Here is a 24,798-nt window from a genome sequence, read left to right on the forward strand (position 1 = left end):
TAACCTAACCTTACCCGTTTCTGCTTTTCCTTGGGTGTTTCTCTCACCTCTCTCCCTGCAAAAGCAGAGCACAGCAGCTGCAGGCCTGTTCTCAGGTCCTTGAATACCTCCCAGCCCAAGGAAGCCACAGACCTGCCCACCCCATATTTGAACCTATTGACCCCATGTCTGTCTCTCTGTTACTTCTGCCTTTGATTAGTTCTCTGTGTCGAGGCCTCTGAAGACAACTAATCCTCACTATTCTTGACAGTGCTTGAGTGTTTAAAGACCATGATTCTGTCCCTCTGCCCACTCCCAGGTCTAACCACTGCCAGTGTCCTCCTCCCCCACAAGCAGTCCCCATACCCCAGGCCTGATGATACATTCTCTTCCTCAGATCTAAGCCAGACATTAAGATGGAGCCAAGTGCTGGGCGGCCCATGGATTACCAGGTAGGTGGGCACCGGGAGGCCTCATGTCTTTCAGACTCTGCTCTAGTGGGGGATTCTAGCCGGATGTGCATTATCCACTATACTGAGGCATGGATCCAGGAGTCATAGAGCACCACAAGCTGAATATAAGTTCCCAAAGTAAGCTTGTTCCTGGGAGGCATTCCTAGAAGTATCATCAGTAGAGAGATACAAACCCAAAGAAAAGCTTGAGAACTCTGCCTATGCTAATCAAAGCCCTTCCAGTATTTCATGTTCAGTATTGGACTTCATAAAGTGAGAAGCACCTAGAAAAACCATAAAGAGACCAAGAACTAAAAAAAAAGTATTCAAACAGTTAAAATAAGAGCCTTTGAAGAAAGTTTTCCTGGCATGATTTTTAAATTGTTGTTTTGCATTATTTGATTACTGGAAGTAATGTCGATTCTGGTTATCTCTGGATGGTGAGAATGAGAGTGATTTTTTTTCTTCTTTTTGCTTCTCTGTATTTTCTAAGATTAACACAACTTTTTTATTTGTGTGCTTCTAAGAGTAGAGACAAAAGACTGAGACAAAGAGAGGTTGACAGCTGTAAGAATGTGAATGTGGCCAGCAGTGCAGGCAGGACAGGTGACGAGCATGTCTGGTGGCTGCTGGGACACCATCTCTCAGGAAGGGCCCAGGGACCCTCCATTGCTCCAGACCCTCCCTTGGAGGCTAACAAGACTCAGCTATAAATCAGAAGACTGCTGGGCTTTCCTAGGATTGAGTGAGAATGCTGGCTGCTCAGAGGGGACAGGGCTTGCAAGAGACCTCACCTGGCTGCCACTGCACTTCTGTCCTGGGGATGTTTGGTCTGGGTATCAGCACCAGGCCCCAGAATCAGAGTGAGCCCCATCTACCAGGGTAGAGCTTTATCTTTGATGCCTAGTTCCCAGACCCCACACACACCAATCCTTCTTTACGGACAACCCCACCTCCCCTCACTCAGGTGATGATGGAAAGGATAAGATGGCACTTTTCTATGTAAAAGGTACATCTGGCCATGTTTTCTCCAGGATATACCTCATCTTCCTTCATCTTTGTTTTAGTTTCCATCTACTCAGGAAACTGTCTTCCCAGGTGCCTGAAAAACAGCCCCAGGCAATGTCAAACGGACCTGCCCCTGTGGTTTTAAATAACTTCAAGCCATTGGATTCCTTGGAGGTTTGAGAATCCCGGCCCCTCACCTCTGCCAAAACCCAAACACAAAATGTCCTGAGACTTCCGAGGACTTTTCCAAGGGATTGGGCTCAGGGCTTTGTTTCTCTGTGTGCTGAGAACAGGAGAATTCCAAAGAACAACGACCCCAACTCAGGTATCATGTCACTGGCCTAAGAGGTAAGGGCACATCAAAAATAGAGTCATTATTGTTCATGAAACTTATTTTTGAAGGTTTATTCTATGCCAGGCACTGTGCTAGGAGCTATATATGTATTTCCATTGAAGTTAATGTAATTCTTCAACCACCCAAATATAGGTGTTACTGCATTTATAGGTAAGAAAGTGAGGCCCCAGGAAGGTCAGGAGCTTGTCCCAGGTCGTTGCCACTAAGTTAGCCAAGGCTAGAGCCAGGGTTCAAGGCCAGGGGTGTCTGGCCACAGCCGTTAGAGCAATTGACTTCTCTATATCAAGCCTTCTAGACAGCTGCTCCCTTCGGGTCCCTGGTTCATCTTCATCTTGCTACTTAGTGCTTGTTTCCCAAACCTTTTTAAACTGCTTCCTAACAGAGACTTTTATTAACTGAACCACACATTGTCCCCTCCAAAGAATTTTTAAACCAAACTGAACAAAACAGTTGTATTTAACCTGGTAGCATAGTGTTTCCCGACAAGTTCATTCACAACTAACCTTGCAAACATTTGAGCGAGAGGTATGAGGATGCAAATGTGAAATTATTTTCACTTCCAATACATACAGTGTATAATGCAATAAAACCAGGCCGGGTGCAGTGGCTCATGCCTGTAATCCCAGTACTTTTGGAGGCCGAGATGAGTGGATTGCATGAGGCCAGGAGCTCAAGACCAGCCTGGCCAACATGGTGAAACCCCATCTCTACTAAAAATACAAAAATTAGCCAGGCATGGTAGCGGCACATACCTGTAATCGCAGCTACTTGGGAGGCTGAGGCAGGAGAATCGCTTGAACCCGGAAGGTGGAGGTTGCAGTGAGTTGAGACCGCACCACTGCACTCCAGCCTGGGCGACAGAGGGAGACCTTGTCTCAAAAGAAAATTAAAAATAAATAAATAAATAATAAAAAGCAATAAAACCAGATACGACTTCACTGTCTTGGAGACTTTGGGTTTGATGAGTTATAAAGACCTCAGGAAGGACATCTCGTTGGTGAGAGGAGGGGAGACTTAGCTGAACTCAGATCCAGGAAAGGTTGTGAGGGCTCAGGACCATTCTAAAGGTTATGGCACTGAAAGAAGCCTGGAGGTAAAAGGACCGTGGCATACCCATGCTCCTTGTTTCTTCCATTTAGAATGCATGTCACATGTAAACTCTTTCCTGATTATTGCCATCTCCAAGGCAAGAAACCACAGTCACCCCCCTGTGAATGTGCAGTTTCCCCACCAGAGTGAGCAACGCTTGGCACTTGGCAGAGATGTTTTTGGTGGGTCAAGGGGTCTTGAGTCTCTTCCTGGCACCAAGACTTAATACATTGTCACCCAACATCTCTCCAGTTTTCACCTCCATTTCATGCCCCTGCCACTGACCTGAGGTCCCCAGCCTCAATTGCATGCTTGTACCCACTTTCTACCTGGTCTCCCTGCCCTCATATTGCCTCCTCCACTCCAACGTCTATGCCACCACCGGAGCAACCTTCTGAAAATGCAAATCTGGTCATGTCACATCTCTGCCACCTGGAAAAGTGGGGAGTGGATAATGGATGTTGCAGAAGGACAGTACTAAAGGGCGCACCAACTCTCATCTCTAGCTCCCAGCGGATGTTCTTGAAGCTGGATCAGGTCCCTGGGAAGCAGGTCACAAAGCATAATTACTCTCGGGTTTTCCCAGGACAGGGGTATAGATTTACCACTCAGCATTATTCCTTGTGATTGCTTTCATGAAGCCACTGGGGAGTATGTCCCTTATCTTGAAAGGAGATGGTGGAATAGTCAGCTGGTCGGTTGGTCCCAGCTGTGGCTCCGTTTGCCTCTTCATCTTCCACCCTGGGAAAATTGAGTCCTCTGCTGATGATTGGAGAGAAGGATGGCCAAGCCCCTCCCCCAGAACCCTGGAGAATGACCAGCCATTTTTTATTTTTTATTTCAAGTGCATCATTTCCCCTTCCTAGAGCCCCAGGAGGGGTGGGAGGCAGCAGGAATGGCATTCCCCTTCCCCCACCACCATGCACGTGGCGGTCTTTCTCCTGCGCCCTCAGCTTCCTCTTGGGGCTGCCTCTCAGCCAGCAATGAGCACCCTCTGGAGCTTCTCTTCCCTCCGTTGCTCCTTCAAGCCTCTGCCCACCTTCCCCTCCACCCTCCGCCTCTACTGCCAGAGCTTCTGTCCAGGTTGTCACCTTCACTGGCTCTGCTCCCTGGAGGAAGGGAGAAACGTATGAGTCCTGAAAAGGGGGACAGGGAGAAGTAGCCTGTCTTATGGCCATGCCTCGAGATGGAAAACATAAAAACCAACCACTCTCTTGGCAGTGGGAAGAGGACTTTCTGCTGGCTTATCTTCGGTAGATGCCAAAACTATGTCTGTCCGCTTCCCAGTCTTGAGTTATAGAAAGCCTTTTTTATTGTTGGTGGGGGCATTAGTTGTGGAAAAATTCATGGGGTTTTTAAAAATCTTTGGCAAAAAAGGGTTCATGGAAGTTAGAACTCTATAAACTATTGTGCAAAGAAGGACTTCTAGTGTCTGTTTGCTCTCTTTACAGTAAACTTCTCAGAGCTAAGTTAGTTAGTCCTATTTCCTTTTTAGCTCCCTGAAGGAGTGGTGAATATTGAACTTCTGTGAAGCTCCAGATTCTAAGCTTTTACTTCTGTCCCTTTGGCACTTCACGTTCCAAACGGAAATATTTGCTTCCTAGTTCAAGTGTCACTTCATTTGTAAATATCTGCTTTCCTGGCAATGTTCTCATTAACAATGGAATTTCTATTTGCTCAACATGATTACTTCTGATGTGTAGATTTTTCATGGCCCTCAGGATATTTTTCAGACTTTGATGGACACTGCATGATCATTTTAGTGGTTATTCTTTTTCATGGAAAGGGAAGATAATTCTCTCGAGTAAAGTTGTATTTAGAAGTTGCATCAAAGCACAACTAAAATATGAAATCTCCAAGATGACAGGCATGAAAAGCAACCTTCGGAGTCACATTAGAAGAATGTGCTGGGCGCAGTGGCTCACGCCTGTAATTCCAGCACTTTGGGAGGCCGAGGCAGGTGGATCACGAGGGAGATTGAGACTATCCTGGCCAACGTGGTGAAACCTCGTCTCTACTAAAAATACAAAAATTAGCCGTGCGGTGGCAGGCGCCTATAATCCCAGCTACTCGGGAGGCTGAGTCTGGAGAGAATAGCTTGAACCCAGGAGGTGGAGGTTGCAGTGAGCCTAGATCGTGCCACTGCACTCCAGCCTGGGCAACAGAGTGAGACTCTGTCTCCAAAAAAAAAAAAAAAAAGAAGAAGAAGAAGAAGAATGTACTGAGGTCCATGCTTGTTAAAACATACGTTTGAGAGAGGCAAGTGAATCAATCATTCTAAGTATTATGCACAACCTCACCTACTTGAGAGATCAACTGCTTAGCTGAAGGGAGATTCTATTGGGGTCACCCACATTTTATAGAGCTTTCTGCTGTTTAGGATGCATTTTGACACACATGATCTCATTTAACCCGCACACAACCTTACAGGTAGCTGGTGTCTCTGCTTGTAACTGAAAAACACAAGGCTATGTGATCATTTGCCCTCACACCTGGCAACATGTCAGGTCTGGGGTTCAATCCCAAGTTCAGCAACCCCCAGTACATGCTTCTGTCTATCTTACCATGGCCACCCTGACAGGAACTGACACCTCCAAATCCAAACGAGACCTGATGGCTTAAAATGAGCGTTCGGGAAAAGTAGTAGTGACTTCAAAAATTACCGGTGCTCTGGCTCTCTCTCTCTCTCTCTGTCTCTCTCTCTCTCCTTATATCTTTTTAGCTTAAAAAGCCAATAATCGGCTGGTCACAGTGGCTCGTGCCTGCATTCCCAGCACTTTGGGAGGCCAAGGCAGGCAGATCACCTGAGGTCAGGAGTTCAAGACCAGCCTGGCCAACATGGTAAAACCCAATCTCTACTAAAAAAAAAAAAATACAAAAATTAGCCGGGCAGGGTGGCATATGCTTGTAATCCCAGCTACTTGGGAGGCTGGGGCAGAAGAATTGCTTGAACCCAGGAGGTGGAGGCTGCAGTGAGCCCAGATCATGCCACTGCACTCCAGCCTGAGTGACAGAGAGAGACTCAGTGTGGAAAAAAAAAAAAAGCCATTAATCATTTGTGGTAAGCTCCACAAGGAAGAATTTGTTGCAATCCCACCTGTGCCTGGCTCCAGCAGGTTTCCAGGAAACATTTGTTGCATGAATGAACAACTGAAAAAGGGCTTCCCAGGATATAAGTAAGACTGCAGAGCTGGACGCCACGTAAAGGACACGCATAGTGCACACAACAGACAATCAGTAGGCTGAAAAAGGCGGCTCAGGCAGGCACCAAAGCCGCACTGGCCATACAAACAAAGAAATTCAGCAAACGGAGAGGAGGTAGCGATGTGGAAAGTGGGGGGTGCAAATTCCAGAAACGCAAAGACATATCAGAGGCCTGCAGGTTTACATGAGAATTCCTGGAGCAGGAAATTAAATGCGAGTTAATGAAGACTTTAAAAGCTTTATTCCTGAGTGCATGAAACCTGTGACATGGGTTTGGCAGCTCTTTCTGAAACAGAGCCATCGACGCTGGGGAAGAACGCAGGGCACTTGGCATCACCTAGGAGCTTTAAAAATACAGATGCCAGGCCGGGCACGGTGGCTCATGCCTGTAATCCCAGCACTTTGGGAGGCCGAGGCAGACAGATCACTTGAGGCCAGGAGTTTGAGAACAGCCTGGCCAACATGGCAAAACTCCATCTGTATAAAAAATACAAAATTAGCCCGGTGTGGTGGCACACGCCTGTAATCCCAGCTACTCAGGAGGCTGAGGCAGAAGAATCACTTGAACCCAGGAGGCAGAGGGTAGCAGTGAGCCGAGATCCTGCCACTCCACTCCAACCTGGGCAACAGAGTGAGACTCCGTCAAAAAAATAAAAATAAAAATACAGATGCCTGAGCTGCATGTCCCAGGATTGGATTGGATTGGTCTGGAGGTGGCCTGGGCATCAGTGTTTTTAATGCCTCTCCCTCCCGCCGGCCCAGCAAGTTAAGTCTAGTGAACACTGACTTAGAGGTTAGCCAACTCATACTCCTCTATAAATGAAGACACTGAGGCATAGAAGGAGAAAGAGCCAGGATCACCCAGCAGATGAGAGGCAGTGGTTAGAGTGGAGCCCAGGAGGCCAGTGCTGGCTCCCGGGCCCTCCCTCTGTCCCTGCTGCCCCAGCCCCTGGACCCCCTGTGGGACCAGGCTCCTAGGCTCAGGCAGCTTTCCTTCTGGCTCTCCCTTCTCCTGCCTGCAGGTCAGCATCACGGTGATCGAGGCCCGGCAGCTGGTAGGCTTGAACATGGACCCCGTGGTGTGTGTGGAGGTGGGTGACGACAAGAAGTACACGTCCATGAAGGAGTCCACTAACTGCCCCTACTACAACGAGGTCAGTGGCCCTGTGGGGAAAGGAGCCTCCGTAAATATGGCAGGAGGGTGGCCCCAGCCCTCCCTAGGAGAAATAGGAGTGGCTGGGAGTCAAGGAGCACACAGGGCTACCAGCAGGGGTGACCCACCCTGTTACAACCCCCAGGACACTGACAAACAGAGCCACATCCTCTGAATCCTCTGAAACCCCTAGTCTAGAGTGCAGGCTGACACTGGTCTTTGAAGTGTACACCACCCGGGTGCTCCTCTGCAGACCCCAGCAGTGCCTGTGAAAGAACCCCGCCCACCACTCCCCAAGAGGCCTGGTCCCCACTGTTTCCCAGCCAGAGCCCAAGGACAGGGCTGCCTCATTCCAACCCATGGTGGCATTGGCACCATTAGTAAGCACTTTCTACCGGCCAGGCATGCTCCTAAATGCTTCTGAACTGGACCATCCAAAGTTGTCACTATGAATTCCCTTTTACACAGGGGACAGTGAGACTTCTGAAGGCAGACCTTGTCCAACCTCACAGTGCCAGCATCGCCCTTGGCATGCTAGTGGGGTCCTGCCCTCTTGGCTCAGCTCCTTCATGGTTGCCTAAACTTCTGTGGGCTTCCCTCCAGAGCACCGGCCTTGATTTTGGGGCGTGAAAGAGAAAACATTTGGTACCCACTCCTATTCTTTCCAGCCGTTTGAGGCCACATCAAGGGTGAGGGACCTCAGAGACCTTCTACTTTAATCTCCCCATCTTACAGAGGGGGATACTGAGGCCTCCATATGGAAGGGCCTTGCCCACAATCTCAGAGAGTGTTGCTGATAGAGCAGGGGCCAGGCTGCCCACCCAGCTTCCAGCCCAGGGCTCTGGCCACCATCACAAATATGGCACCTTGGTTCCCAGGCTCCAAATGGGACCCCATCATAATCAGCTCTGGGGAGGGATGTGAGAAATACACTCACTCATCCGAACCCAAAGAATGGACTTAGAGGCACGAAGAACAGCGAAAGTGAGACTTTTAATAATGGTCTTGCAAGATGGAGTGTCTGGTAGGCAGGCACACCTGGGGCAGTCACAACAGGCAATTTATCTCCTAGTGTGCAAGTCCCTCTCCCAGTTCCCCATTGGTCGAGTACTATGGGGTTACAATCTTCCCTGATGTCACCTAAGTTTCATTTTCCCCCTTATAAGGTTATACCCCGCTCCCCTTCCCCACTTAAGTTTCGATTTCCCAATAACAAAACTTTCTTCCCTTTCATGGGCTGACCCCTCCTCTACATTCTGTTCGCTTATCGTGTCCTTCTAGGTGCATGAGCCATGTGGTTTGTCACATTCTCAGGTTGGATGCTGGTACTTAGACTTATCCTGCCTTGAAAATGGACCATTTAAAATGTTTTCTCACCAGGATCCCCAGGCCTTTCCCAGATGCCTGATCACACATCAGACTAACCCAGAAGCCACAGGCCTGGGCCCTGCCATCCCTTTCCCGGAGGGTTCCCCAGTCTGTTTCTCCTGGTGGCTCCAGGAGTGAGGGGTGCCAGGCTGGTCCAAGTAAGGCAGCCGAGTCCCGTACCCTGAGGTGGGTGAGGGCTGAGGTTCCCCCTGTAGCTTGGGGGAGGGCATTTCTCAGGCAGCTCTGAGAGTCCTCAGACTGTGCACCTGCAAGAAGAAAACCCAGGCCCACCTCTGCCCTTCAGCCCAGGCCTGGCTGAACTCTCCTTTGTGACCGCAAATCGACTCTGCTCTCCCAGCTGCTTTCCCACAGGCCCCAGAGCTGGACAACCTGCTCAGGAGCCCTCCAGCCCCAAGGACATTCAGGATTGACATCTCTGGCCTTACGTTAGCACACTTCCTGACTGGACAAGCCTCCGCCTAGATAAGCATCTATGTCCCCATGACAGGCATGGAAACAGGTCCCCGTGGCTCCTGTGGTTACTTGATAGCAGTGAAGCCACTTTTGCTAACTTAAGGGATCTCCCTCCACCAGGCCCACACACCTTGACTTTCATTCAAATTACTTCCTCTTTCCCAAGGGCACAGAGCTACTCTCCCTACTCTGTGACTCCCCCAGAAAACTCCTACTCACCCGGCAGGGCCCAGCTCAAATGGTCTTGCTACTGAGCAGCCTTGCCTGCTCTGTCTGGGTCAGAGGTCAGCCCTCCCCTTTCTCTGCAGTGTTAATGTCCCGGAATTGAGGTTGGTCCTCCATGTCTCTGTCCTCCTGGTGGACTGGAGACTCCCAGTCTCCTGCCTCCCTGTATTTGTTCAGAGCCAGGCATGTACTCGGAGGGGTTCAGTAACACTCACCCAAAGGAAGACACAAACATCCACTGAGCATCTGCCGCGCACCAGACAGTGGCATGTGGGGCAACATGGAGGCTGCCGAGATGAAGGAGGCACAGTTTCCGCCCTGCACAGGTCCCCTCCTCGTTTCAGCCTAGAATCTTTCTAAATTCCCTATTTACTTCCTCTAAGACTATTCATTCTGCTCATCTTTGGACAATCTTAAATGTGTTTCTGATCTCATTTTTGTTCTTTTTCACAAACCCAAATAGCTCTGATTTTGTTTCTGTTTCCTCTGAACTAGGGTTTCTCAAACTCAGCACTATGGTATCTTGGACTGGATAATTGTGGTGGGATTGTCCTCTGCTGTGTAGGATGTGAGCAGCATCCCTGGCCTCTACCCAGTAGATGCCAATAGCAACTCCCCTTAGTTACAGCTACCAAGACTGTTTCTAGGCATGCCAAATGTCCCCTGAAATTGCCCCCAGTTGAGACCACCATTCTAAACCATCTTACTATGATTCCTTCCAGCCCCAAATCAGCCTTTCCAGCCCCAAAGCTTTCTTTCCCTTTTCTTCTCTTTCTATGCCACATTCCTTTTCAATGAAGGACATCCTCCTCGTCGTGGGAATGTATTATTTCTGACTAATTATCTGAGCTGGTAGGAACCTTCCTTTGGCTCCATTAAAACAACAGAGGGAGGTGGGAACAATCAACATGACTTAGGTATCTAAGCTATTACAAAAGGAAAATATGCTCAGGAAATACCAGGAATTTGATTACAGACAGCTCAGAGAGTTCGGGATTCTGGCCCTAGCTCAGCTAGCTCGCTTCCCTGGGGCTGGCACAGCTGCGGGCACCTGGCCTGATCACCCTGCCTGGCCCTGAGCCTGCTTGTGTGCAGGGAAGCTCAAAACCTTTGCCCTTCCAGAACAAGCTGGTCATTCACAAACCAGACAAAGGCTCCTTTCCTGTGTGTCCTGTGTGCGCATCTGGCCCCGCCCTGGGCATCTTGGGAGCGCTGCCCTCCTTCCTTCTGCTGAAAATCCACCTCTCCCCTTTGCCTTGGATCCTTCTCTTTCTACAGCTCAAAGAACCTGGCATTGCACAGCCCAACTCTGTCTTTGTTTTTCTTCCAGTCCCTTCTTCCTTGCTTATAAGGTGTTCTACTCCAGCATATGCTAAGTACAACCATGAAGACCCATGTGTGCTCAAGGACAGAAACTAGGAGTCTGTCACCTCTCTCTGGGCCTTTCCTCATTCCCACACACCTCTCCAGTGACCTCCTTTTTCCCTCCACCCCTCCACAGTCAGACCACTTGGGTTGTCCTCACTTCTTCACCCCAGTCACCCCTCAATCTCTGCAGGGTTTCTGCCTCCAGATGTCATTGACATTGCTCTCCTCAAGGTCACCAAGGACCTTGCTGTTCCTGAGTATAATGTCCATGTCATCCTCCTCTCCCTTGATCATCCAGTTTCTTTCATCCCACTGCCTGCTGCTCCTCTTGGGGGCCCCTCATGCCACTATCCTGCTTCCCCTGTCTCTCCAGCTCCATCTTCCCCGCCTGACTTCTTGGCTGAAAGGCTGTGTCTTCTTGGAGCCCTGACCTGGGCCTGCTTCCCCTCCCATGCTCTCCCCAGGTATCTCCTCCATCCCCAAGGTGTCAGTTACCATCTTGTGCTGACGATTCCCAAATCCATGTCCCCACCCGCCTCCCCAGAGCTTCAGAACCCCGGCCAGCACACCCCGGGCCTGTTAGTGTCATGCACAGCTGTCGCTGCTTACTGTGTGCTTACTGTGGGTGCACACCTGTGTTAAAGACTTGACCAGGGTGTCTCATTGCAACTTTACAACCACACCTTGAAGCCCCCCATGTGAATGGCACCCCTGTAGCAGTTCAGCACAACAGCCCTGGATTATATCTCCACATTCATAGTATAATAGGTAAACTGAGGCTCAGGCAAGAAAGTGATTGATCTAGCAGTAATAGCCAGGTGGGGCTGGCTCTGAAGCTGGCTTTACCCTCAGTGCTCGAGGGCCAGCCCCCAGCAGCCAGGAGCACGTTCTCTTCAGACATTTACCCCAAGCACATTGGAAACATTTCTCCCTTCTCCCCACCACAGTTCACCAAAGCAGCAGCCCCTCTACTCACTGCCCCACACCCTCATCCTCAGCACCTGCACACACAGGCCAGGGGAAGAGATGGGGACTGCAAATGCGCATGGCAGCCCACAGCACCAAAGGACAGTGCACACTCATGGCATTTCACATCGACTGCCAACTAAGTGCTTTGGCACACCATGGTTCATCTGCTCTGAGGCTTGCGTTATTTTACATTTTCACCTCTCTGAATTTGGGATGTGTCTCCTAGGCAGCCTTGTGGCTTCATGGTAATGTCCATGTGGCTTGTTAAACTGTAGTATATCTTACAGCCAGTAGCCACTTTAGATTTGGTAAAATATGTTACACTGTCTCATCAGAGCCTCATAACAAGACTCGGAGGTGGGTGTCATTATCCCCATTTCACAGCTCAAGAAACTGAGGTTCAGAGAATGTGTTGCTCAAGCCCACACAGTTAAGAAGGTGCAGAGCGGGGCCTAGAACCCAGGTCTCCTCGCTCCCTGGCCCTGTGCCTCTTCTGAGCACAGTACAAGGGCACAGGCTGTTCCACCTACTGTTCCCAGTTCCTTCCCCACCCTACACTAGCCAGCACCAGCCCCACCTAGGAGATGGGGCTCTGCTTCCTACCACCCACCACCAGGGTCAATCAGGATCAGATGAGTTGCCTCTGCTGCTCCTCTGAACTTTGGGGCTCAGGGCAAATGTCTGGGGTGCAGACAGGCACTGCGAAGAGGGAGGGGCCCAACACTGCCTGGGCTGTTGCTGCTGCCCTCAGTGACAGCAGGCCTGGATCCTTCCCCCTCCAGTACTTCGTCTTCGACTTCCATGTCTCTCCAGATGTCATGTTCGACAAGATCATCAAGATTTCGGTGAGTGGGGAGCAGCCCCTGGCAGGCAGGGCCACTCTCTCAAACTGCACCTTTGTGCAGACTTGAGAGGGGCCCCTGCTGTCTAGACCCGTCATAAAGAGGCAGTGCCGTGCCTGGACACACGGCTGGGCAAGTAGGGGACAGGCTGGATTCTGGTCCCCACCCACCCCTTTCATTGGGTGCCTCTGAATAGTGCATTCACCCATATACGGTGGCCAGCGAGAAACTGGTGTGGGCAGGAGAAGCTGATGCTGAGCCTCAGCAAGCCAGCCCACTCTGCCAAACGCCCTCCCGCTTCACCACAAAGCTCGGGTCTCACCACTGCCCCATGGAAAGCCTCACCCTCGCCGGGCCTGACGGGTGGGCTGTGGTTCTGCCTGAAAGGTGATTCACTCCAAGAACCTACTACGCAGTGGCACCCTGGTGGGCTCCTTCAAAATGGATGTGGGAACCGTGTACTCGCAGCCAGGTGAGTACCTGCGCATGACCAGTCAGTCGAGGTGTGCACGGCTCAGGGAGCGTGGTGCACGGGGCCCTTCCCACTGTGGCGGTTCCTGGGAAAAGCCTGGCAAGGACCACAGTCTGGAGACTGTTAGTACACACAGCCATCTGGCCTGCGGAGAAGTGGCGCACACAGTCTGTACACAAATGCAGTGAGCAACTGCGCACCCAGTCTGGTGGGTTCTCACTCATAATTAGGTCAGTAACTCTGCACAGAGCCTGGAAGGAGCTTCATCGCACGCTCCGGAGTGCATGGCAGGCTGGTGCATCACTGGCCATAGGCAGGCTGACCAGTAGTAATAGAGGATGCAGTGAGGGAGACCCGTCACAGCCTGCAGAGGGGCTGCGCCCAGACTCCTGCCTCCTGGGCTGGCATCCGCTGAGCAGAAAGGAACCCCTTTCCACCCCTCACAGGACCCTGCCGTCCCCTTTTACAGTTAAGGCTCAGAGCCAGGGCTTGCCCCAGCCACACAGCTGGTCGGGGGTGAAGTCAGGCTGTGTGTCCCCAGAGCGTCACTGAGCCACACTATCCAATCTGAACGCGGTGGTGCTGGTCAATGCCAGATGTAGTGCGGCGGCCTCTGAGGGACTCTGGTCTCTGAAAACACTTCTTACAAGAGCCCCAGGCTCTTGGGCAGCCATGTGGGCTCCATGGCGTCCTGTAGGCCAACAGCAATGGGGTTGGCAAGGGAACCCCAAGGGGTGGCCCAGAGGGCTTGTGAGGTGGGCCAGGCAGAGGAAGTGCCTCAGCCTGCCAGATGACAGCTCACCACGTGGGCAGGTTAGGGGCCACCCCGTGTCCCTGAAGTGAATGCACTGCTCAGAGTGCTGTAATGACCCCATTAGGCCCTTTGACAATGACAACATAATTTCACCCAATTGTCACATTTGACCCTGACAAAACAGTAATGTAGGCAGCAGCATTTCTTCCCATTTTGCGGATGAGACAAATGAGGCTAAAAGAAATGAAGGGGCTTAGAGATACCACTAAACTAGTAGGTTGAACAAATTGGCGATCACTTGTGGTTCAACCTAAGAGATGTCCAGCTGGTGCACATTACAACTGTGACTAAGACCAGGGAATCTGAGTCCAAAACCAAGATTATACACATAAAAATCACAAGATCATAGAACACTCAAGCTGCCCAAGACCTGAAAAACATCTAGTCCAGCCTCTGTGAAGATAAACTGAAGCCCAGGGTGATGAAGGGGTTTGCCCACCATCTAGGAGTAGCACCCCTGTCTCCAGCTCCCAGGCCAGTGCCTTTGCCACCGCCCCACACATGCCATGGCCCTCAGCGGATGGCAGCCCTGCTGACCATCACTGCTGTGGGGAGCAGGGAAGAGTCGGCCTCCTGCCATGTTGCTTCCCAGGAAGCATGCATAGCCATGGACTACTTGCTTGGGATGACTGGCATCCCTGAGGATAAGCTCCTCCCAGGGCTGAGCAGCGGCCCTGGTACCATTGGCAGGCCTGAGGCCGAGAGCCAAGAGAAAGTCAGGGGGTGGAGAAAAAGGCAGAGATTAGTCTAATATGGACCTCTGGGCTTCTGGGTAGTAAAGTCCTGGTGAGGAGACCACCAGGGCATCAGTAAGTGCCAGATATTGGGCTAAGCTCACTGTCCCAGCAGGCCTCACCCTCACAACCCCATGTAGACATCATTCCCATTTCACCATAAAGAAACTGAGGCTCAGCAGGCTTAAACAGCTGGTCCAGGGCCACACTGTGAATTAGCGGCAGAAACAGGATGTGGGCCCAGGTCTCCACTCGGGTAACCTAGCTTGAGATTTGCTGCTCCTTCTGAATCCAGCCCTGAGCCTGGTGCCCTCCCAGGGACAGAAGAGCCTGAAGTCACACAGGTCCTAGAGTTGAGACCCAATGTCTTTATTCTGATGTCTCCAGTTTGGCCTGAGCTTCTTGATGAGTCATCGGTTCCAGCCAGGGCATTGTTGGACAGCATATGCTCCCAGAGACACTCCTGGGTGCTGCTGGGAAGCTTTAGGTGGTGTCAGTATCTCTTGGAACTGGAAGGGGTTTCCCGAGAGACCCTCTTCTCACCCTGGCAGGACCACATTTGTCATTTGTACCACCAGATGCAACAGCAGGAAACTGTTTACTCTTTGCTACTCTCTGGTGGGGGTAAGGACGGGCCATACACTCATCCTCATAGGTCATAGAGGAAGTTGGGGCCCTACACTCATCCTCATAGATCAAAGAGGAGGTCTGGGATGCAGCAACTTCCCCAGCTGGGCTAGCCTTGACTGGCAGGTGTCAGCCCCAGGCTGAAGGGAGGTGAAATGATGTTTCAGGCTGGTAAGCATATAGCTCAGGGTCTCATGTGGTCCTTGTATCTCTAGCCTGAGATCACACAGTATTAGGACTAGAAGTGCCTCAGAAGTCATCAGTCAAGTGTTAACCTGATGTAGGGACCCCCACAGCACCATCTCTGATTGGTCATCTAACCTTGCTTAGTCCTCCCAGAAATGGGGCACTGCACTCACTACCTCTTATTTTAGATATCTTCACTTTCTTTAGGTCATCTCAAAATCTGTCACCCTGTAACCTTCACCCACTTTCACACGTCTCTCTTTCAGGACAAAAAGAAAAATAGCCTTTAAATTTGAAGACAAATTTTACATTCCTCCTGAATCGTATTCTCTTTCCTTGCTAAATGTCCCCAATTCATCTAACCATGCACACCTCTATACATCTACCCCTGTATCCATCCATCCACTCACCCACCCATCTACAAATCCATCCACCCACCTGTCCACAGATCCACCCACCCATCCATGTATCCATCCATCTACCCACCAATCCATATATCCATTGGTCCACCCACTCACCCATCCACAAATCCATCCACCCACCCACCCGCCTGTCCATAGATCCACCCACTCACCCATATATCCATCCATCCACCCACTCACCCATCCATATATCTACCCACCCATCTATCCACAGATCCATCCACCTACCCACCCATCCACAGATCCACCCACCCATATATCCATCCATCCACCCACCCATCCATATATCTACCCACCCACCTGTCCACATATTAATGGCTCCTTCTATCCAATAATCCATTCACCATCTGTTTATCTATCTCTCAGCCCACCAGGCAGCTCACCACCCATCCCTCTGCCCATTTATGCACCCATTCATTGAGCTTTCTCTCCATCTCCTCATCCGACACACATCTGCTCTGGCAAGACCTGAAGCTCCTGGGATACCTGGGACATGGCTCCTCCCCAGAGGCCTGCCAGCCTGGCTGAGGTTCTCCAGTGACTCCTCATCCACGTGCCTTCTGCCCTCTCACCTTGCTTGTCCCTCTCTTCAGACTCTACTGTGGCATTATCTTTTCTGAGACACAGGTGGCCTGGCTATTCCCAGAAAGGCCAACCTCTGCACACAGCCCCTAACATCTCCGGGAGCCCACCAGGGCCACAGGCTTGCAGGACGCAGTCCTGGGGTACAGTAGAAGGTGGAAGAGGAGGGAGTGAAAAAGGGAGGTGCTGTGTCCCCGAGAGTTCAGTGCCCACAGAACATCCCGGGAAGCAGATTCCTAAGGCACTGTGATGCACTTCCCTCTGCTTGCCCACTGGGCTTAAAGTAAACCTGAAGGGGCAAATCCTTCCTAAAGTGCCTCCTTCCCTGACATCTGTCCTTTCCTCCACACAGTCGTAGGTCATGGGACACTGGGATGAGACTGACAATCCCTGTCTTTAGGAGACTCTCAGTCTAAAATCAGAGACAAACAATACCTAGATCAGCACAGTGCACAGTGAGATGGGAGATGTGTATGGAGATCACAGACAATAAACACTAAAGAGCCCAGGATCAACCCTTCTGAGGAAGTCAGGGAGGGCTGCATGGAGGAGGAGAAACTTGAGCAAAATGAGTAGAAGTTTACAAATTGAATAGGGAGAAAGACAGGTGGAGGTGGAGAGAACAGGAATGAGGGCATTCCAAGCTCAAAGAGCAGCAGATGCAAAGGCTTGGAGGTATAAAAGGGCAAATAAAATCGCAACACCTGTTCAGCAAGGAGGAGCACAAGGCTGGGTGGGCTCAGCAGAGTGAGTCAGGGAGCACTAAATCAGCAGCCCGCAGGCCATGCCTTTTGTCTTCACCCCAAGGCACTGGGAAGCCCCAGAGGGGCTGAAGATGGGGAGCAGGAGCATGAGCCTACACCTGGGAAGGCCCTGTGGGCAGCTGTGTCCTTCACAGCTATGTGAAGGCTGGCTGACTGGGGCGGGGCCATAGAAGAGGCCACAGGCAGAAAAAACCCATTTAGGAGGAGGCTGTTGTGCTTCCAAGTCACACCACTCATGGGATATATGTCCATGGGCAGGCCATGCACCCACTGCCCCAGCTCCAGAGGACCTCAGACTCTATCACCCCCTGGGCTAGGGACAGGCAGAGCTGTGGCCCCAGGTCCCAGGACTCTAGGGGCCAAGACAGCATTTGGTTCTGCCACCCCTTGGCTTGCCCTGAGCACTGGGAGACGCTCTGGGTGGGGGTGTCTGGTGCAGTGCCCTCCCCTCATCATTGCAGAGCACCAGTTCCATCACAAGTGGGCCATCCTGTCTGACCCCGATGACATCTCCTCGGGGCTGAAGGGCTACGTGAAGTGTGACGTTGCCGTGGTGGGCAAAGGGGACAACATCAAGACGCCCCACAAGGCCAATGAGACCGATGAAGATGACATTGAGGGGTGAGGCTCAGCTACCCCAGCCCCTGGAGTCTGAGCCAGCCCTTCCTTCCCCCAGGGAGCTCCCGGTGAGGGTTTGCTCAGAGCACCTGCCACCCGTCTCCCTCACCCTGCTCTCGCTCACTCTCCCAAGCAGCCCCACTCTTCCGAGGTAGGGCAGGGGCAGGGGGTGATGGAGGATGGCTGAGAATAACAGTCCTTTGACATCCTTTCTGCCAGTGAGAAACGGGTTGGGAAGAGTCAATGCTGGCAGACCAGAGCCAGCAGCTGCTGGATCCTGAGTATAGCAGCAGGATAGCGCTGGGAGAGTCAAGGTTTCTCCTGGTGTGCCAATTCCAGGCAGCTGATAGCAGCTGTTGAGAAATATTCTGTGACCTTGTCTGGAGTCAGTGGGTAAAAGTGCTGGGATCAATGAATCCTGTCTTTTGTGAGCTGGGGGAGAGAGAGTGGCTACTATGAAGTTTTTGTCTACGAAGCAAAAGATACGGCACAAAACTATAAAACACTGACAATAATACTAAGATCGTATCCGAATGTACAATCTACAAAGCATCCATATGTTTTAGCGTGCTTGAGCCGATCATATTCTTGGGAGATGGGTATTATTACAGCCACCTCAACAGTGAGGAAATGGCAGCTCAGTGAGACGGGAAGATTTGCTCAGAATCCCACAAGGGGCAAGTTCCATGAACGCAAGTGTCTAATCCTAGCCTAGCTCCCTCAGCTGTCCCTTAGAGACTGTGCCAGCACCCAGGGGTGTGTAGATGCCAGGATGGGGGTTGGGGACCTGGACCTGGTGACCATGGCCCTGGCTGTATGTGCTGGCAGGAACTTGCTGCTCCCTGAGGGAGTGCCCCCCGAACGCCAGTGGGCCCGGTTCTATGTGAAAATTTACCGAGCAGAGGGGCTGCCCCGTATGAACACAAGCCTCATGGCCAATGTAAAGAAGGCTTTCATCGGTGAAAACAAGGACCTCGTGGACCCCTACGTGCAAGTCTTCTTTGCTGGCCAGAAGGTACTGGGGTATGAGGTACAGGAGGCTGGGGCTGGGTGACAGGTATCACAAGGGCAGGCTGATGGGCGTGAGGCCTGGGGCAGCTGGGCGGGTAGACAAGGCTGGAAATCATGTTGGCCAGGGATGGGGAGGATCCTCCCTGCCTCCTGGAGTCCTTAGACTGAGAGCTGCGCAGGAGGCATGAAAGGGAGGAGAGGCAGGGGGTATGGGAAGAGTGGAGACAAGTCCACACACAGGCACGCACACACACATGCACCCACTCACACACACATGAATACCCACTCACGCGCGCGCACACACACACACACCCACTCACCCGTGCACACATGCACCCATGAATACACACACACATGCACCCACTCACACACGCGCACACACCCACTCACACACGCACACATGCACCCACTCACACACGCACGCATACCCACTCACACAAGCACACACACCCACTCACACACGCACACATGCACCCACTCACACACGCATGCACACCCACTCACACATGCACACATGTGCCCACTCACACACACACACACGCATCCACTCACACACACATGCCACTCCCTCACCCGTGCTCCCCCTTCCACCAGGGCAAGACTTCCGTGCAGAAGAGCAGCTATGAGCCCCTGTGGAATGAGCAGGTCGTCTTTACAGACCTCTTCCCCCCACTCTGCAAACGCATGAAGGTGCAGATCCGAGACTCGGACAAGGTCAACGACGTAGCCATCGGCACCCACTTCATTGACCTGCGCAAGATTTCTAATGATGGAGACAAAGGTCAGCAGCGGGAGACCCGGTGTGCTGGGGGGCAGGGAGTGGCCTGAAGGGAAGGAATAGGTGAGACCCCCTCTCTTCACACCACCATCATCAGCTCCGGACCTCAGCCTCACAGGCGCTTCCAGGGCCTTGCCAGCAGCCTCTGCCTCAGGGGGAGGGTAGGGAGTTGTGGCTCAGGTCGGCTCAGAGCTGGCCTGAGCCCAGCTGACTGAATTTGACAGTTAGTAGTTGTGTGACCTGTTTTCCCATTTGGAAAGTGAAAATAATAATGATTTTATGATATAATACTTATAGTATGAATATACATATCATTGCAGTGTATATACTGCATTTGTATATAATTACAGTGTGTGTATATATGAGATACCTAATAGTAGTGCCTATCTGCAGACTCGCAGGGATTGACCACCTCCTAGGATCCCTGCCCTGTGCTGGGTTCCAAGGACATAGAGTGAGATAAGAATCTATTCTTGGATCAGAATGCTCACTGTGTATTAAGGAGATAGATGTGCTACCAAATGGTCGAAACATAAGGCAGAAGACACAAAAGGCCACATGTTGTCTGATTCATGTATGTGAAACATCCGGCAAATCCATACAGACAGAAAGTAGATTGCCGGTTTCCAGGTGCTAAAGGGAGGGGATTGGGACTAACTGCTAAATAGGTGCAGAGTTTCTTTTGAGGGGGTGGAACGGTTCTGGAATTAGATGATGGTTTATAACATAGTGAATATACTAAAAACCACTGAAATGTACACTTTAAAATGGTGAATTTTATGTCATGTGAAGTATATCTAAATTTTTAAAATGCTGTAAGTGTGTTTTTAAAAAAAGGCAGAATAAAAAGCAAATGAACCAAAAAAAGTGGATCATGCGACCCCTGTCAGAGGCCTGACAGATCTTAGCCATAAGAGAAGGGACTTGTGCCTAGGAATTGGGAAGGCTTCGTGAGGAAGCAGCATTTCACAGGCAGAGATGGAGAGGGAGGGCCTTCAGCAAGGAGGGGAGGGGTCTGCACTGGCAGGGTCACCATGGTGGGACAGAGCTGCAAAAATGGCACAGGGCCCAAGGTCATGCTGGGAACTTGGAAGGACTGGCTCTGTCCTACAAGTAGACTGTTGGCAATTCCTGCTCCAAGTTCCAGGAAGCAGGGAGCTAGACTTTGCCTCCCCACTGCTTCCAGCTCAGGCCCCCACAGGGAAGAAATAGACCCAGGAGAGTGCTCCACCCCAGCGTAGTGTAAGAAGGCTGCCCCACACCTGAATGGCACACATGAAGTTCTCAGCTCAACACCCAGGAGCTGGAGGCCAGGGACCCCCAAAAGAGGCCCCTCTTCCCCAGGGAACCCTGGATGTGATGAGGCCCCCTCGTTTTTCTCCCCACTGCCACAGGCTTCCTGCCCACACTGGGCCCAGCCTGGGTGAACATGTACGGCTCCACACGTAACTACACGCTACTGGACGAGCATCAGGACCTGAATGAGGGCCTAGGGGAGGGTGTGTCCTTCCGGGCCCGGCTCCTGCTGGGCCTGGCCGTGGAGATCCTGGACACCTCCAACCCTGAGCTCACCAGCTCCACAGAGGTGCAGGTGGAGCAGGCCACGCCCATCTCGGAGGTGAGACCCCAGGCACTGTGCTGTCCCCCAGGGCCCCCAGGGCCTCCAGCTCAGCCCCCTTCTCCCTGAGGCACCTGGGTCCCAGGCTTTGCCTGTTGCTGCCCTGTCTACCTGAGGCGTCAGACCTCAGGATAAGGCTCCTCTTCAGGAAGCAGAGGCCCCCACTCAGCCCCCCAACAGGACTCTGCCCTCATCCACGGCCTGCCTGTGCTGTCTCACAACGGCTGCCAGGTCTCACGATGGTGCCTCCCCTGTACCCTTCTTCCCAGCCACGGCTGTCCCTGTGGTGTCCGCAGCCAGCCCTGCTTCCATGGATATCCAGGCTGGGGGGCCGTCGGGGTGTGGGCTGCCTGGCCCCAAAGCCGGGTGGGATGCCCCCACCATCCACCCCCAGGGCCTGTCTGTGAGACAGAAGGAGGCCTGGCCCCCGACCTGCCACCCTTACTCAAGCTCAGGAACGGTTTGAACTGCCTCCCCACAGAGCTGTGCAGGTAAAATGGAAGAATTCTTTCTCTTTGGAGCCTTCCTGGAGGCCTCAATGATCGACCGGAGAAATGGAGACAAGCCCATCACCTTTGAGGTCACCATAGGTGAGTGCTGGGCCCACAGCAGGCTTCAGGCCTAGGTGAGTGCTGGGCCCATGGGGGGATTCAGGCCTAGGCTGCAGGTGGTAAGTGTGAGGCTCTGCACCTCAGCCCTGTCCTCACTCCTGTAGGGAACGTTGACCCCTTTCCCCTGAGAGGCCTCAAGCACCCGCAGAACACCTTTGTGTGTGCATGGGGTGGACCACGCCCCATAAAGGGGCTGACCCTCAGCTCCACCTACAGGGTGAGGTTGTGTTTGGGACCTGGGGCAGAGGGCAGGGAGAAGCCCATCCCGGGGCTGGAGAGGAGAGAGTGGGAACTCAGGCCACAGCCTGGGCCAGGGCTGGGCCTCTCACTCAGGCGTCATCAGGACTCCCCGACTCTCAGCGGAGTGGGGACACGGGCTAATGCCCTCTGGCTAATGCTGTGTCACGTCTGAGCCCCATTCCCTGACTCTCCCTCTCCCTTTTCCCAAACCCAAGGCAGCACCGGATTGGACGGTGGGAGGGGCCTGGTGGGGAATGCACTCTAGGCCTTCTGGGCGCATTCTGCCTCCAGGCAACTATGGGAACGAAGTTGATGGCCTGTCCCGGCCCCAGCGGCCTCGGCCCCGGAAGGAGCCGGGGGATGAGGAAGAACTAGACCTGATTCAGAACGCAAGTGATGACGAGGCCGGCGATGCCGGGGACCTGGCCTCAGTCTCCTCCACCCCACCAGTGCGGCCCCAGGTCACCGACAGGTGGGCCCAGCCTCCCATCCTCCTATGGCCTGGCCCTCCCACCTCCCTGGGCCCCCATGACCTCACCTCCCGCCTCTGCCCACCCCAGGAACTACTTCCATCTGCCCTACCTGGAGCGAAAGCCCTGCATCTACATCAAGAGCTGGTGGCCGGACCAGCGCCGCCGCCTCTACAATGCCAACATCGTGGACCACATCGCTGACAAGCTGGTCAGGACCAGGCCAGGGGCCGGCAGGGGTGGGGTCCTGGGGGAGACGGCACTGTCAGAGGGCCTTCCCTGGAACACACAAAGCTGGTCTGCCCAGGGGGCTGCAGGAACGGCCCCAGCAGGACCTCTGTTCCCATCCTCAGCCCCAGGTCCCAGGGCACAGACAAGGGCAGGAGCCACCTCTAGTCACTGCAGCCTCCAGCGAACCCCGGGGCAGGAGTGTTGGGTTCCCTGATTTCCAGAAATCTTAAAAGCAAGGCTAGGGAGACAGGTGTGGTGGCTCACGCCTGTAATCCCAACACTTTGGGAGGCCAAGGTGGGTGGATCACCTGAGGTCAGGAGTTCGAGACCATCCTGGCCAACATAGTGAAACGCCATCTCTACTAAAAATGCAAAAATTAGCGGGGCTTGGTGGCAGGCACCTGTAATCCCAGCTATTCGGGAGGCTGAAGCAGGAGAATCGCTTGAACCCGTGAGGCGGAGGTTGCAGTGAGCCAAGATCGTGCCACTGCACTCCAGCCTGGGCGACTGAGCAAAACTTCATCTCAAAAAATAAAATAAAATAAAAAAGCAAGACTAGGGAAGGGAAATGGGGAAAAGGGAGAAGCGAGCAGTGTCTGAAGCTCAGGAGCTGCCCCCTCCTCCTCTGCCCACCCCTCTCCCTGCTTGAGCCATGGGCACTGACTGGGCGAGGAGTGCAGCTGTTGGCATGAGGCCTCCTTCTCCCCAACCTGGGGGAGCAGGGACCAGCAGATAATCCCACCCTTCCCTGAGCTGTTGCTGTTCCTTGTTGAAGTTCCCTGAAGCTCAGCCAGCTCATATTTTATAAAAATGAATTAAAACCTCCAAAAAAATCAAGGCTAATATGAGGTCTGCTCCTAGCCCCCTGCCAATGTCCTCCTTGTCATCCCTGTCTTGTGACTATAACCACAATTAAAGTCCATAGCCTTTGCAGTGTGACCTGGGTCTGCAGTTATCTGCAAGGCTTCCCCCTAAGGAGCTGGAGTACTAGCTGACCTGTGTCTCTTGTGGGGCCTGGGTCTCACAGCCCTCCCAGTGCTCTCAGAGCCAGAGCTACTCCCTCTTCCCCCAGGCATCTGTTCCCATCCCCTGCCACAGGCCCCAGCATTCTGGAGTGACATCAGGATCTTGGCACATCCAGTCCTAGGGTTTCCCTCTGTCTCTGGCCAGCCCTGAGCCCCCTGCCTAGCCCTGAGTTCTGCCTAGGCCCTGTGAGCTCACCAGAGCCACAGAGTCACAGCCCAGAGGTGGCTTCTTCCTTCAGAAACTGAAGAACCCATGAACACCAACATCTCCAGGTTCTGAGAACAGAACCTGGGAAATTGATGACTTCCTCATGATGACCGATACTCAGGATGGCCCTAGTGAGAGCTCCCAGATCATGAGGTCCCTCACTCCCCTGATCAACGGGGAGGAGACATTTGGGGAGGCTGGGGAGGCGGGGCTGTGGCCCAGCATCACCCACACTCCTGATTCACAGGAAGAAGGCCTGAACGACGTACAGGAGATGATCAAAACGGAGAAGTCCTACCCTGAGCGTCGCCTGCGGGGCGTCCTGGAGGAGCTGAGCTGTGGCTGCTGGTGAGAAGGGAGGGGCAGCAGGTGGGGGGAGGATGAGGTGGAACTGCACAAAGGGGACCCTGCCAGGGCTGGGCAGATGAGGAAGAATCTACAGAGCCCCTGCTGGTCAGGCTCGCTAAACCCCGGCTCCCCCTACCCCCAGCCGCTTCCTCTCCCTCGCTGACAAGGACCAGGGCCACTCATCCCGCACCAGGCTTGACCGGGAGCGCCTCAAATCCTGCATGAGGGAGCTGGTGAGGACGCGACTGGACAGCAGGGGCTGGAGGGAGGGCCTGGCTGTGAGAAGGTGTCACAACCCGCTTTGTCATGGCCCGAGCTGTCCCCCATTAGCTGGGCTCCACTGACACCCCCTCCTGCGCAGGAAAGCATGGGGCAGCAGGCCAGGACGCTGCGGGCCCAGGTGAAGCGGCACACGGTGCGGGACAAGCTGAGGCTGTGCCAGAACTTTCTGCAGAAGCTGCGCTTCCTGGCGGACGAGGTGCGGTCCAAGGGGAGGGGGCTTCGACTCATCCAGGGTTGGCTCTCTGGGGCCCCTCAGGATCAAGGGGCTCAG

The 24,798-nt window shown here is 52.9% G+C and overlaps 1 protein-coding gene across 1 annotated transcript in view; it reads left to right on the forward strand.

The window, feature by feature from the left end:
* OTOF (otoferlin) overlaps positions 1–24,798 on the forward strand; it is a 101,314-nt gene that overhangs the window by 56,699 nt on the left and 19,817 nt on the right. Inside the window, exons 8-21 of the mRNA XM_024242384.2 lie at positions 377–431; positions 7,110–7,241; positions 12,427–12,489; positions 12,874–12,958; positions 17,549–17,708; positions 18,534–18,720; positions 19,311–19,497; positions 20,889–21,112; positions 21,594–21,702; positions 22,255–22,435; positions 22,524–22,644; positions 24,145–24,245; positions 24,388–24,478; positions 24,607–24,723. Coding sequence (XP_024098152.2) covers positions 377–431; positions 7,110–7,241; positions 12,427–12,489; positions 12,874–12,958; positions 17,549–17,708; positions 18,534–18,720; positions 19,311–19,497; positions 20,889–21,112; positions 21,594–21,702; positions 22,255–22,435; positions 22,524–22,644; positions 24,145–24,245; positions 24,388–24,478; positions 24,607–24,723 — 1,813 coding nt within the window. The remainder of the gene's footprint in view (positions 1–376; positions 432–7,109; positions 7,242–12,426; positions 12,490–12,873; positions 12,959–17,548; positions 17,709–18,533; positions 18,721–19,310; positions 19,498–20,888; positions 21,113–21,593; positions 21,703–22,254; positions 22,436–22,523; positions 22,645–24,144; positions 24,246–24,387; positions 24,479–24,606; positions 24,724–24,798) is intronic.

Source organism: Pongo abelii, chromosome 12 (assembly GCF_028885655.2).
Source record: "Pongo abelii isolate AG06213 chromosome 12, NHGRI_mPonAbe1-v2.0_pri, whole genome shotgun sequence".
In the NCBI taxonomy this organism is placed as follows: Eukaryota; Metazoa; Chordata; class Mammalia; order Primates; family Hominidae; genus Pongo; species Pongo abelii.